This window comes from Platalea leucorodia (assembly GCF_965183815.1).
Source record: "Platalea leucorodia genome assembly, chromosome: 10".
Taxonomy (NCBI): Eukaryota; Metazoa; Chordata; class Aves; order Pelecaniformes; family Threskiornithidae; genus Platalea; species Platalea leucorodia.
In genome coordinates, this window is record NC_138832.1 from 6,630,023 (window position 1) to 6,645,548 (window position 15,526).

General features: G+C 37.2%; 1 protein-coding gene across 4 annotated transcripts in view; it reads left to right on the forward strand.

Moving 5' to 3' along the window:
- Window positions 1-15,526, forward strand: part of DIAPH2 (diaphanous related formin 2) — a 251,721-nt gene that overhangs the window by 156,342 nt on the left and 79,853 nt on the right. For all 4 annotated transcript variants that reach the window (XM_082323488.1, XM_082323489.1, XM_082323490.1 and 1 more), the window contains one exon: window positions 15,016-15,151. In XM_082323488.1, the coding sequence (XP_082179614.1) occupies window positions 15,016-15,151 (136 nt within the window). The remainder of the gene's footprint in view (window positions 1-15,015; window positions 15,152-15,526) is intronic.

Consider the following 15,526-nt stretch of genomic DNA (forward strand, 5'->3'; position numbering starts at 1 on the left):
AAACTACCCTAATCATTTATACTGAGAAATGTTATCTGCGTTTTATTTGCCAGAATCTCCTTTACTTCGCTCTTTATGTGTGATTGCACAGATAGCTGCATTCTTCTGAGTACTAGACAGTATTCAAAGCCGACAGCAGACTTGCTTTGATTTTATTATTATTGTTTTTATTATTTAATAGGAGGGGAAGAGGCTGTTGTGAAAGTGTTGGGCACAGTTAAAACACCCTCTATAGTTGAACCCTTTTCTTCTGCTAGATTTGTATCTTGGGCAAATAGGTTTTGTATATTTTCAGCAGATTGGAACTCTTGATTGATTCTGCTTTTTCAATTAACGGTAAGGCCTTCTTCTGGTAGGCACTATGTAGTTGTGAACTAGCGGTCGCTTGTTGCTGAGGATCACAATAACCTCACGCATACATTCTTGTCATCCTTGGTATGAGATTGTCATGTTCTGATAACATCTCATCAAAACCATTCATCTTGTGGTGTAAATAACCTCAACAAATTAATGCATTGCAAGACAGTAATGTCTCATTACCTAATTGACGTAAAGTGCCTTCTGTGTTAAGGGGAAATCATTATCGATACAAACTTCTGTTACTTCTGCTGGCAAAAGTCACAACCCACCAGGTGTTTCAGGGACTGGGGGCCCTTCTGCTTTTGGAGTTTCTACAAACCTATGTATGGTCAGTTCTTCTTAGGATATTCATATGATATTTACGTTTTACCTAATAATAACAAAGTGCAATAAAATGCTTTTCTAAGGTGGAAAATTATCCCAAAGACTAAGTCTCTGTAAGTTAATCAAAACAGAACTGTTGAGTTCTGTATTCTGGTTTGGGATATTAAACTTGCATTCCAAATAGAAAAGACAGACCACAAATAGTCTTTCTGAATTTCTAGAAAAGTAGGGCTAATTTCTTGCATTGCTTTATAATTTTAGAAAATGGACAAAATGATTTGCTAGGATACTGTTCTAATGCTACATGTTGGTCTAAATAGTTAATTATACCCATTTAATGCTATGGTCTTTAAAATTTTTATCTGTCCTTTTATCTTTTAAGCCTCTTTTTTTAAAAAGTTATTAAATAAGGAAATGAACTTGGACCAGATGTACGATGCATACTAATTTAAATAGTAATGCTTCAATGTAAAAAAGTGAAATCTGAGACTTATGTAGCTTAAGGAGACACTTTCTTTTCCTTAGCATCGTTTGTGCTTCAGTCAATTCACTTGTTCAGCTATATACAGTAGTAGTAGTAGTAATTGTAATTAGGTCTTTTGAGAATTTCTTGACTTATTTTATCCACCAGGGCAGAACCTTATAGCTTTAGTGGCATAAAGATTCTTGTTTAGGGATTTAATTTTTTCCAGACACTTGAGGAAGGCCTCGGGCAAGCATTAAAAGTTCACAGTACAGTAATTTTTTTATGAGGGAAAAAAAAAAAATCACTAAAAAGAATTAAGATTTTCTGCAACATTTTGATATTTGTGAGAAGTTCCCCGAAAGGAAAAAGACACTGAAACTCATTTAATCGGTGGAATTTACTGTAAAAAAAGTCATAACTACTTATAAGAATTCAGGAGCAATCAGAAAAGACTGAGGATATACAGCATCTCCAAATATTCCCTAGAGCATGCATATTTATTAAATTTGTCCAGTTCAGACTACTGTAATGCCTGCATGCTTTCTCTAAGTGGTCCCATTAACTTTTAGTATTTTGGTAAATGACTGAAGTATAATTCCAGATATTTTTGAAATATTGATGACTTGTTTCTTCTGGTTGTCGTTCTCCTATGTTATTGCTAATGCCTGTCTATTGATAAAGCTTGTTACTAGCAATTTTAACTTGGACATTCAGAAGTTCGTCAGACTGCTGCTTATGTTTTTGTTGCTAACATTTCTGGTGTGAACATTTATGACGACAAGACAAACCACAGAATCATAAGGTAATTTAGGTTGGAAGGAGTTGTTAAGAGGGTCATTGAGTTTGACACCCTGCTCAAAGCAGGGCTAGTGTAGAAGTTAGTTCCAGCTGCATGGGGCCTTGTGCAACTGAATTTTGAGTATCTCTGTAATGAGGAGACTATGACTGTGGGAGATTGTATTGAAGGCTTTGCTAAAGCCAAAGTAAACAACATACATTGCCTTCCCCTCGTCTACAGAGCCAGGCATCCCATTAGAAGGCAGTCAGGTTGGTCAGGCACAATTTACCCTTGATAAGTCCAATGTGGCTGTTTCCAGTCACCTTCTTGTCCGTTATGTACCTGGAAACGGCTTCCAGAAGGAACTGCTTTGTGATCTTCCTGAAAACAGAAGTGGTGGCTGAGTAGTGTGTCGTTCACCAAGCTTTCCTCACTCTTTTGAAGGTGAGCGTATTATTTGCCTTTTCCAGGCATTGGAGATGTTCCTTGAGTTCCACAACTTTTTGATGAAATAGAGTCCTTGCAATGACATCCATCAGTTGCCTGAACTGCTCGTGAGACAGTGATGGCAAAGGTTGAGATGAAGGCAGCACAGAGTACCCGAGCCGCCTCTGACGTTAGGTTCCATGCTCCATTCAGCAGCAGACCTACATTTTCCTTAATCTTCCTTTGTCTGTCCTTGTAGCTATAAAAGCCCTTCTCATTGCTTTTCACGTCCCTTGCCAGTTTTATCTCCATCTGAGCTTTGACTTTCTTAATTACTTCCCTCCCTGGGCAGTATTCCTTCTGGAACAGCCGTCCTTCCACTCCTCCATGTTTCTGGTTTGTGTCAGAGCTCCGTCAGGAGTTCCCTGTTCAGCCAGGCTGGCCCCTGCCCCACCTCCTCAGCCTCCTGCGTGGCAGGACGGGTGATTCTTGTGCTTTGAGAAGGTGTCCCTTGAAGGTCAGTTACCAACGATGAATGCTTTACATACCCGGCATGTTTTAATTGATACTACAGTGTATATAGTTTGAGATGATTGGGCTTTGTGAGCACTTAGAATTCAACATAGCCCTTCAGAAAATCTTGACTTGTCCTCTATTACCTTTGTACAACAGCTATTACTTGCATTTCCCTGTGCTTAACCTGTGATTCTGTGTACGATTCCACCATGTAAAAGCGAGAATACTGACTAAATAGGTTGATTGTAATGACAATTTTTCTTTCTTCCTTTTGCAACTAAGGATAAGAATATCTTATGTTATAGAATCATGCAATTCAGCTAGTGTATTTGAAAAAGACAGAATATATATGAATATTTTTAAAGATGAATCTGAAAGAATTAAGTCAGAAATATAATCTGAATGGCACATCCCCAGGTCACAGAGAAAATTCTCTGGGTGTGTTTGTATGTACATGTATACTAATATACAAAAGTACATTTGGAGCTTGATATGCGTTTGTCTTGTAATGCTCATATCCAGCTATTTTAATGTTAAGAAAACAGCTGGTCTTTTGAAAACTCGTGTTAAAGAATTTTGATGATCATTAGAGGAAGTGCCATGTATCAAATGGAAAAGAATGCCCATTTTTTGTTACTTGAAATAAAAAATATATGCATGCATCATCTTTTCTAATTGTTTGCCTTTTGCAAGTTGGACAGAAACAGTATTTAATAAATGCATCTCCACGTGGTCTAAGCATTCAGAAGTTGTTAGGCTGAATGACAAGATGTAGAGTATACGAGGCAAAAAATTTTCTGGAACAGTCAATGTTGTGTTTTCATCTTTCATTCTCCTGATCAAAGTGTATCAGCAACACAGTGATATTCCTTTGGGTCCAGTAGTTTCTCTTCAAGTTATTTTCCAACAAAATTTTCCATATAAATAATTGTTATTCCGTTATCCCTAAACAACAGGAGGAAAGGAACTTCTAAGTAGGCAGTGTGGGCTGATAGAGTAGCTGACCTTTCTCAGTTTCTTTGTGAGAGCTATTGGTTGCCATTGGAACACTTTCTGTACTTCTCCCAGCAATAGACGATTTCCCCAGAAACAGACTTATTTGTGGGCATTTTGTTGTTTGTTGTTTTATGTCTTCAGAACTGTCCAGATACAAAGTTTCCAGTCAAGTACCAAATTAATCTTTTCTACTGAGTGTTTATCAACATCTGTTTGCCTTCCTCTGAGAGAGAATATGTATTTTTTTGGCTGTTCTGTGACGTTAGGAGGAGAAAAAAGCACTGCATAGTCAGGAATTCACAGTCTGACACCGTTAAAACTGCCCATCATATGATTGCAAATAGCCAAATAAACTTACAGCACCACTGACCAATCATCTAACCAAATATTCCTGGTGAGCTGTTTAAGTTCATTGAGCTGCAATATAGTGAATCAACCTAGAGATGCAGACAGAAGAAACAGGTTGTTTATTTATTTATTACTCTCTATCTGCTCCCATTTTATCCCCAGCCTTCTCTAACTGCTTTTGCAGGAGACATAATTAGAGCCAAGGGTGTAGTGAGACAACAAAATAAAGTTTGCATCACTTTATCCCTCCACCTCTTACAGTTAGAAATCTTGTCCCTCGTGGTCCCCTCGTGGCTGTACTGCTGCTTGCTCAGTCTGTCTGTCTGGTTTTGGGGTTTTTTTTTGTTCTAAGTTTAGGTAGAATATTTAAACCTTTTAAGTGAGCTTTTAACTAGATTTTTCTGGTACTTGTGTCACCTCTGTCTATGTTTACTTTTTTGATTTTGTGCTTAAGTATGCCTTGATAACCTCATTGTATTCAAGGCATATCACAAGAAATAAGTAAAGCACTTCAGCGTGACTTTCCTTTGCAAATGGAACACGATTCAAAATCAAGCCTGGAATTAAAATAAAACAAAACAAAAAAGGTGTATTTATTCTTGTCTTGGAGCTGACAATTACACAGAAATTGAATCAAAAGTAGCAATAAGGGTGTGTGGTTGTTTTGGTTGTTTTTTTTATTTTTTCCCTCTCTTTGCAGTTAAAATAGTAGATCCACTGAATAATAATGTCTTTTATATTTAGGACTATTTTGAAAAAGACATGTTTTTTAGATTTTATTGATTTAGTCCTTTATTCCATTGAAACTAAACACAAATTTCTATTGTCCTTGAGGACAATTGCAGCCTGTTATATTTTAGTTTGATATAGTTTCAGGCTCTTATCAAATAATGATTAATCAGTTGCCTGAGGCAAGATGCCAGTTTGTTCTTTTCTGTTTTGGTTCTTTACTTTAACCTGCTGTCTCACAGAGTTTATATCAAATGATCTGAAGTATTTTAATCTGTCACTTTCTGAATGTTTGTTTCTGTTGGTGCTAGAGTATTTAAAAATATCCACCAAATCTGTCATGCCTACATTTGCAAATGGACATAAACTTCCTTTTAATCAGATTGTGTGCTTCGTGGAAGCTATATGAAATATGCATTTTAGCATTAGATAGGAAATGTTCGTTTTCCTTATACAGTTCTTAAATATTTCAAATTGTGTTTGCTCTGTGGGCTCCCCGTTTAATGCAGATAGTCTTAAGGGTGAATTTTGACTCTAAAAAAACAATGTTGTAATAATGCCTATAAGAATAGTTGGGTAAAATTTGAGGCAGTAACAGGCATTTATGGGCATAGTTGTTATGAAATGCAGAGAAGCTTCTTCCTTCAGTGAAGTCATACTTTTTTATATCTGGTAGACAGTTTTATCAGTGGTGATTGCTTCCCTCAGATTTCTGGAAATGCAGCTCTTTGAATAAGGAATAAATTACATTGTAAATGTACTTAGCAAAAAAGGGCTGTATTCTAGTGTAAGTAAATATTTAAGTAGATGTCAGTAACTCATCAACTGGCAGTATGAGAAATGGGTTCTGGTAAAAGACCTACGAAATAAACTGCCCTTTTCTATCAACACTGACTTTTGTTTGATGATTACTGTGTGGCTGGGATCTTTTACAGTAACCCTGTAATACAAGATCCAGAAAGTGAAAATCTCCCCAAAATGATAAGACATAGTAAATGATCAGTAAAGTAAACGCTTTTTATTGGGCGACCGCTGCCCTGCTCTGTCAAGATTTTGTAAGATGGATGCCCTGTACCAGACAGGAAACAAAACGTCTGTTAAGTTGCCTTCATAAGAAAAAAATTTTACCACAGTGGATTCAGCATCTCGAGTATAAATGTACCTGTAAAACCTTTTCTTTCTAATATTTGTTTGCTTATAACTTGCTTCAAAGCAAATTTCAAGCTCCATGACTCAGGAATGCATTTTTCTGTGGCTTTTTTGGCATGCCCTTTGAATGCAGCAGGTCATCGGCTACAATAATATAAATCAATGAATATACAATACATAAATTAATACATAATAATCATATGATTTACTGTGAAATGCAACACATAGTCAAGCTAAATTCCCAGCTTTCAAACTCATAAATTGAGTTTGTAATTCAGGAGTGGTTTAAAAGAAAGGCTTTATTTATTCATTGTTCTCCCTGGTTATTTGTCTGGGAATACAGTTTCTCCCTTCTGCCTAAAAAGTAACAGTTCTTTAATGTAGTCTGAAAGATAACAGTTTCTTGCTAGCAGGAAGCTATGAAAAAATAAAGAATAATGAGCAAGAAGTATTTTCTCCAGCGAAATTTCCCGAGAGGTAATATCAAGAGTGAAACATTGTCCTTATTAACAGGCAGTATATAGCAAGCCCTTCCTCCCCCCTGCCCCAAAAGCCCACACAAAGACCCTTTTGTAAGCTCTCTAAATTCTCATCTGAGTGTATACTTCCAGCTAGGGCTGAGGAGAATTTTTTTTTAATCATGATATTGATCAAATCAGGAATGAGGTGTAGGCTAGGAAAGTTTATAAGTAATGGAATAAGAAGCAAAAGAATGCACATAGGAGCGGTAACTCATCAACTTTATTAACAAGATGTTAGTACTGCTAGATAAGTAGCTACTCTATTCATGATATAAAAGGTAAGGATGACATGTCTCTTGGAAGATATGCAAAAGATGTAAAAATAAATAATAATAAAAGAAATTAGACTGAATTACAGTACACTGCATTTGCAAGCACTTAAAAGCAGGCAAGTGTACAAATAACAGGCAGCATAGATGGGGTTGGGATTTGTTTCTGACAAGTTTTAACTTATTTCTGTGGCAATGTGATTGCCCTTGTGGATGGGGCAATAGATGTTGTATTTCACGGTAGTGATGCCTTTAGTTAAGTAATATTTTCACAAGTAATAGAGGAAAACATGGTCTAGAGGAAACTATGAAGTTAAGTTTCCTCATCTTGGAAAGGAAGAGGATTAAAACCTTTTCTTTAGAATTTTCCATTTGATAGTTTTAAACAGACTCTCCATTCAGTGCTGATGGCAGCAAGTCCAACGGAGTAATCTCATCGTTTCCAGGCATTATCTTGGAAGTTTATAATATTTAAATGAGGATTTTGAATCCTCATTCCACTCTGGAAACCAGGCATAGTTTGGGAGTTTGACTGTCGCAATACTTAAGATGTGAATCTAATCCAGATGTTGACAACCTCTTGTAAACCAGTAGACTTTATTACCTGCTCTAAGTGTCTCCCTTTGGCAAGATTCCAAGTCTAAAACAGACCCTTCCTTAGAAGATGCTTACAGGCTACAGATGCATACATCTGCACCTAACATATTTCTGAAAAGCTGTCATAAGTGAGAAGGAATCTGACTTCTCTCTAAAATCTCCATGAGGGTGTTTCATAAAGTCTTAGCCTCATCATTCTGTTTGTTCATATATCCTATTAAGATAATTTGATAATTTGAATCCATGTTTGTCTTAATTGTGATTTCAGATTGATCACTGCATTATTGCATCTTCAATTAGCTTGCTGATGTTGTAGTAAATTATAGCTCATTCACTTCCTTAAGTTCATATTTGCTTGCTTATCACGTTTAGGAAAAGCAAGCTAATAGAATTGGATTATCCTGTCAAAATATAATATGAAGCATGAAGTGGAAGGTGTAAGAAACCTCGAGAAAAAAATTACAGATGAATAAGCGTATCCCTTCAATGTTGGGGTTTTTTCCACATTTATCATTTCTTTGGAGTGTAATGCCACACAACCTCTGGAACACTTTCTTCTAATAGTCCATCAGCCCTGTCTTGAAGGAAGCATGCATAATCTTTCAAATCCAGGCAGTTTTATTTTGTTATTTAAATACTTTATATCAATATACACTGCACTGTGTGTAATTCTCAGAGCCTCTATTAAAATTTGTCAAGAATTTCTAGCCAGAAACTTTGAAACCTTTCAAGACATCATAGTTGAGGTCCTGATGTTAAAAAAAAATAATAAAAAAAAAAAAAAATCACTTTTTCTACTGGATTTAGGCTTTTGTAGGAAAAGATTTTACAGATTTACTTTAGAAAGAATGAATTTTTCTTAAAGTATTTAAAGGGTTGTGCTTGCATGATGATGCAGGGCTTCACATGCTGACCTATTGATTTGTCTTTTCCTTGATCCAGAAAGATCACTTTTTGAACAAAGAAATAATTCATCTGCTGTGGGCAGATGCTGATGGTTTCTCTGCTCAGACTGTACCCAAAACAGCTAACATTTGTTTTTCTGTGTTTTTTTTTGTTTTGTTTTGTTTTGTTTGTAATTACATTAATACAGTTTTGTTAGTGTGTATGTATTTCAGCTCTCTGTCTCTTCCAGGAATAACCTGAATTAGGCATGCATGTTTATTCTGGTATCCAAATATTGATTTAAAGGAGTTATTAAACCAGTCCCAAATCTGTCCATTTGAGGGCTATTTAGTAATTAATTCAAACATGTACTGTTAAGTAATTAAGACATACAAAGAGTTTTTCATTGGTAGCCTTAAACTTGATTCGGTAAACACTGAAAACCTCTTCTACCTTATGCTGCCAGACAGTTTTAAGTGTTTTTGCAACACAGCTGATAAGCTGGCAACAAAACCCTTCTCCCTACCTGAATATGCAACAGCAGCTACACTTGCCAAAAATCTTAATCTGTAATGGCATGCCAAAGACATTTCATGTCAGATGTAATGGCCCTGATGCATGAACCATGGGGCAGTCTCCTAAACATAATCTTTTCTGCTTACTGTTTCATGCCCACCCATCAGGGCATTCAGTTTGTCTGCTCTTTTTAATACCAGCTCATTGTATCTTTTTTCCATTATTTTCATAAAGATAACAATATATTTGAATATGTTATCCTCCAAGGAATACTCATGAATGATCATGAAATCATGAATGATTTCACATGTAAACTGATTGCTCAATCTGCTGTATTTTAACTCTCTCTGTTTCTGTAGGTTAACTTCCAGTTAATCTGAGTTTGTTGTTCCTGATGAGTTATGACTGAAAAAAATTATTTTATTTTTTTTTCTCTGGAACTTCACATATTTTGCAGTTGCAGGGCAAATTTAGGGAGGGCCTGAGGGATCGCAGGCAGCCTTCGTTACTGGTGCATGACCGCTTTGTAGCCAACTGCATCTTTAATAGCCAAGGAGATTTGTGCATTACAGTTTGTTTTCTTTCTTCTAGTTTTTAATAATTTACCTTTGAGAGTCTATTTACAACCATGTTTGTGTATGAATATCTGTTTGTCTGTCAAAACTTAAGATATGTACAGAATGCAAGAGATACATTAATCTTTTATTTGCTTCTTAAAGAAGCCAAGCTGTAAACTGGCAGTCCTGAGTACAAGAGCCTTACTTCAGTGAATCCTAATAAACACAAGGGGGAACATCAAGCTACATGCCCCTTCAGCTAGCTCCCTTAACAAGAGATAATATTCCTTGCTGAATCTACTTCTCTGCTAGGAGAGACAATAATTTGGTTTTGTTTTTATTTAAACAAAAACAACCCACACTCAACCTTTCTCTAACTTTTAATTTGCAGTTGAATTAGCAAAACTGCATGCTGTTATGCACCAACCAAAAATACAGAGGATCATGAGTAGCGCATCAAAAAAAGGGGTTGTATACGTTAAAATATTTCTGTCTGTTGAGATTCACTTGAAAGTGGTTTCAGTTCTTGCATGCACTTACATGTTTTGAAAGGACAGTATCTAGATGAATACTTTTCAGAATGTTTTCCAAAGCTGTTGGCAAGGCTTTTATTCTTAACTGTGGATTGCTTCTTGCTTTGTGACATTTGTCTGATTTGTAACTGTTATACTAGTTTGTTTGTATCCTTTAACTGGGGAATAAACATGTAGTATATGCCTATGAACACTAGCACGTACTTTGTCACTGTTGAGCTACACTGCAGTAACAAAACCACTGATTTTTTTTTTTCCCCCTCTTTTCAAAGCAATGCCAATTACAGAGCTATTTTTTTCAGTATTCAAACTGATCTCTGCCTTTTAGTGATTAGGTAATTTAGCCTGCAAACCTACACAGAAAGGGTATCACTGGCACTCAATACTTAAAAATAACCTGAAATAGCACTGTTTTGTATTAAAAGAAGTCCACTGAAACTCAGTAAACTGAGTTTGGAAGAGAATAGATATAGACCAGTATAAAAGTATGCCAAAGAAAAGAGAGGTGAAAGCATGAGATGATATTAGATTGGTGGGGCCCAAATAACACCGTGGTAAGAATCACATTACCTTTGTATTAGAAATTGTTAGGCTCATCCACAGTCTGGAAGCCTAGAAAGTGAGGATATCGTAAATAAGAAAGTAATCGAAGGCATATGAGAGAGAAAAGTAACCCTTTGAAGTAAAACTATAGAAAATGAAACTTAAAGGATTGGTGGTGTAATTCAGGCAGAGCAAATGCTGTAGAAACCACTATAGATCTGAGCCGAAATTCTCTTTACCTTTATTTACAGTCATCTTCAATCAGCTTTGAAAAACTGTGATCAAATTTGTTAGCAATATTAATTCAAATATAAAGTCTGTTTATAAATACAGAAGAATATATATTTATTTTGCTTTCAGCACATAACTTGAAAACATCTGGGTGTATGTTCTTGCAAATGATTTATTTCAGGTTTTCATCCAACACTGCCTAAATGTACAGTAGTAAATGAAATAACAAATATGAAACAGTTAAGAGTCAGGCTGGCTGATGGAGAGTAATAACAAACAAGTACATTCCAGGTGGTTTGGTTCTGAGATACTTTATGAAGGAAAGGGATTGCATGCACTAAATGATGGTGATGATTCAAATAGCTCATCCTTGTTCTTTTTTTCACAATACTCAAATTGGTATGTAGATGAAAAGAAGGTATGTTACATTTCAAGGAATGTGGCATAAAACTATTTGGGTGGGTAGGAGGTTCAAGAGAATTGGGGATGGCAGGAAAGAATCCACTAAATACTAGTTAGAAATACTAGAGCTTGTTACCAAGCAGTTACCGGAGTACTACAGCAACGCTAAGAGTGGATAATACGCTTCTTTTTTTCTCTAGAGTAACCCGTGTATGTTGTTAAGAAAACGCTTCTGCAGCTGTATGTGTGCAGTGCCCCATTGCACTGTTAGTTCAGCAATGGCCAATCTGGGGACCAAGAGCCGCAGAGGTGCGCTGGTGTGACACCCTGCTGGGGTTTCTCTCTCCTGCCTTGCAGAGTGCCCAATTTGACCACTGCAGAAAGTGCCAGGTGTTAATGCCCCTTTGCTGCAACCTGTACCTGTTGCAGCAACCGGTGGTTTCAAAAAAGCTCTGTTATTTCAGGTTAGCACTTAGTAGGTTTTTACTTGCTGTCCCCGACTCTTCCTTTATAGTCTCTGGAAAGCGACTATGTGTAAAGATAGTCTAAAAGCATTTACATTCTGGAAGAAAATAAAATACTAGGAAATGTGCATTTTGAAGAAATAATGGACAGGCCCATCTGGCCTCTTTGCGCTTCCTGTGCTGCATGTTTTGGAATGGTGGGTTTTATTTTTGTTTGTATGTGGATATACAGGTATGTGAAGGGAGGGGTGTAGGTAGATTAAGATAGGCGCTCTCACACACAGTTATCAATATTTTGTTATGTTGCTGTTCTTCAGGAAGGTTAAACCTTTATTTTGAATGGCTTTTGTTTGAATCGTCATTGGTAGCTAGCATATTTTATGAACTTTAATCTGTATTTTCATATAATCTCCCTTCAGCTAGGACTGGTAGAGTCTGGCTCAAAGTGAATTTCCAGATACAATAACTGTAGAGGTTGTTTAGTTCAGTCTATTGTAGTCTTCCTGTTAGAAAATATGACAGAATCTATGATCTAATCATAGTATGTCAGTGGCTAGTGGGCTACTAGTTCAGCCATGACATTTCTTATTTACTTTCTCTCATAAGATTGTGGGCATTTACTTTCATTACAGCCTGTGAAGTTGCAGTAAAATGAAATCTCTGTCAAGTGTGATTGAATGTGCAGAGACAGAACTGTCCAAAACCAAAAAGGATAAAACATTGATTTTCTCCTTTAATTCTCTTTTCTCTTTTCTGAAAGAAAAGATGTTCCTCAGTGTGATCGGTTATGGGATGGTACAGCAAATGCAGTTCTTGGTCCAATTTTCAAGCGCGTCCATGAGTAACATCAATGGTAACAGTGGTATCCAGCATCTCTGCAAAAGAGTATCAGCTATTACAGAAGGGGCTATATGTAGTATTTTACCTCAGTAAACTCTTGAAATGGCATATGCACGCTGAAATATGCTGTCCCTTGCTTGAGTGAATATTCTGTATTTGAAAGCATTTGGAAGTCTTGGATTACCAAATACTGATATAATTTATATGAACCTTAACACTTAAAGGTGCTTTGGATAGGATTTTCTTTTGGAAGTGACAGTCATTGTCTGTAGGTTCTTCCTAGCATGTACACAGTAAGGTGAATATTCATCTTCATTTATAAACATTTGAAATGTCATTTCTGAGGAAAATATTGATAACTGTGTAATATGAGTGTGCCCTAAATTTCTTAAGGAAGTTTCACTTGTGGAATAATAACCGATATATTGTCTTGGATATTTACAAAGACAGCCACAAAGAAATCTTCTTCTTTGTTTATATTTGTGAACATATATGATTTTCCTAGTTTTTAAGGCATGATTAAATTGTGTAGGAAATAAAGTAAACATTGACATGGAACCAATTTAACTTATGCCCTGTGCTTAGTAAGTATTCACTGTTGAGCTTGTTAAGCTGAAACATCATTAATGAGCATGTGCCATGTTAATTCTGGACATTTTCAGATACGGTATCTTCTTTACTGTTATTACTACTTGTTGGACATAATGTGTTGGGATGCCCCAAATCACCTTAGGTCCAGACCTTGTACTTGTAGGTAGAGGATGTTAGTATACTGTGAGTTGGAGAGGAAAGGGAGCAATAAATTTGTAGCTGTTGTGAATATAAATAACAAAATTATCCCTAACATTGATCATGTCTGTCTGTGACATTAGGTGACATTCTATCATGATGTATTTCAGTGAATTTCTTCGTGATAAATGAATCTGAGGAAAGGCAGAACTAAGGAGAAATTTAGGATCTTGGGGAACAGCTTAAGGGAATTCAAATATTTCTCTTCTTTGAGAGGGCAAGCAATGTAATGGGAGTTATGAAGGTATTTGTGCAAAGAAGTGGCGAGTAAGTGTAATGGGTTTACGCGCCCAGGTGCTGGCAGGGGGCCTGCGGGGGCCTCCTCTGTGAGGAGCAGGCGGGGCCGCCCTGTGCCGGACACAGCCGGTTCCCGCCGGTTCTGGACGGCTCCGCAGCAGCCCCACTGCAGCGCACAGCCGAGCCCAGCAGTGAAGCTGGTCGTGCCTGTGTAAAAAACCCGCTTAAGAAAGCGCAAAATGTTGCGCGGCAGTGAGGAGTGAGGGGATTAAGTGCAAGAAACAGCCCTGGGAGCACCAGGGCCAGAGAAGGAGGAGGGGAGGAGATGCTCCAGATGCCGGAGCAGGGATTCCCCTGCAGCCTGTGGAGAAGACCCGCACTGGAGCAGGTTTACCCTGAAGGACTGTAGCCTGCAGGGGGGGACCCACGCTGGAGCAGGTGAAAATTGTGAGGAGGAATGAGTGGCAGAGAGGAGCTGTTATGGACTGACTGCAACCCCTATTCCCTCCCATCCCTGCTGCATGGCTCGGGGTGTGGAGGTGGGCATAGAGGAGTTGGGAATGAAGGCGGGAAGTTGGGCCTGAGAAGAAGGGGGAGGAGGGAGAGGTGTTTTCTTTTGTCTTTGTTTTTCACCATCTAACTCTATTTTAACTGGCAATAAATTAAATTAATCTTCCTTGAGTGTTTTGCCCATGACAGTAACTGGTGAGCGATCTCCCTGTCTTCATCTCAACCCATGAGCTTGTCATCTTATTCTCTCCCCATCCCGTTGAGGAGGGTGAGAGAGAGAGTGGCTGGGTGGGTGTCTGGCAGCCACCACGGCAAGAAATCGAGATTAACCTCCTTTGGAAAAGGAGGATATCTTCTAGACTGGATGGAGGCAAGATCATGGGAAGTGGTTGGTTGTTTGGCTTTTTTTTTAATCCAGGGATGTTCTGTTACATTTGTAGTTTTTAGTTCGGTAGTTTGTGTAACCTCTTGACTCCGAGACTGTAGATTTGGAGTTCTAATCTATAAATTCAACTGTTTTCCATTACTTTTGATGAGTTTTTTGTATTTGAGTGCTCCAGACTGCTTTGGATATTTCAACAAAAATATCTGAGGAATTGTAGCTTAAATTTTAGTAACTGAGTTTCAGTTACTTGTAATTGAAGTCCGTTATAGTGGGTACTTGGCTTCATCCCCAGTCATCCTTCCTAACAGCAAGATACAGGTTTAAGCTAGACTTACAGTCTTAACAGAAAAAAAATTCAAACATGTTGCTGCTTAAAAATTTGGAACTCTTTCGTTCACCATGAATGCAAAGTTATTTCAGTTTTCATTCTTCTGATTATCTAGTAATGCTAGTGTGTACAAATAGCACGGTAAGTTATGTTCCCTGTAAGATTTCTGAAGATGCTTGAAGTATTGGGTGCCAGTCCCTGTTCCCTGCCCCGCCATTGGATGTAAATACAGTATCTGTGCAAACAGTGTTATTTTTGTTATTCTTTCTAGCTTTCCTCAGTATATAAACACCCATGTTCATTTTATCTAATGCAGGAGGCATTAAAAGAAAACAACAAAAGAAGAGAAATGGAGGAGAAAACGAAGAGAGCCAAATTGGCAAAAGAGAAGGCTGAACGAGAGAAACTGGAGCGACAGAAGAAGAAGCAGCAGTTGATTGATATGAACAAAGGTAAGGCATCACTTTTAGTGGAGAGATTTGTTAAAAGAAAAAGAAAGTAAGGAGTAACAAACTGAAGACTATTCCTGATCAATATGAAAAAATACTTGCTGTCTGTTTTGAAAGCTGAAAAAAAAAGTTAACTTTTTCAGTGAAAATTCTGTTTTATTTTAGCCTGTTTGATCTGTAATTCCATATCTGCCACTTAATATGTGTAATGTTCCTTTCACGGTGTTTTGTTGTGAATTATTGGCTTGTTTTCATTTGTAGCAGTTAATTGATTTTTTTTTTTTTTAATATGGATTTACTTCCAAGAAGAAGTATCTTACTTGCTTTGTTGTTAATTTCATTCTGTAAACATCTCTATAATCAAGGTAGTGTGGCAAT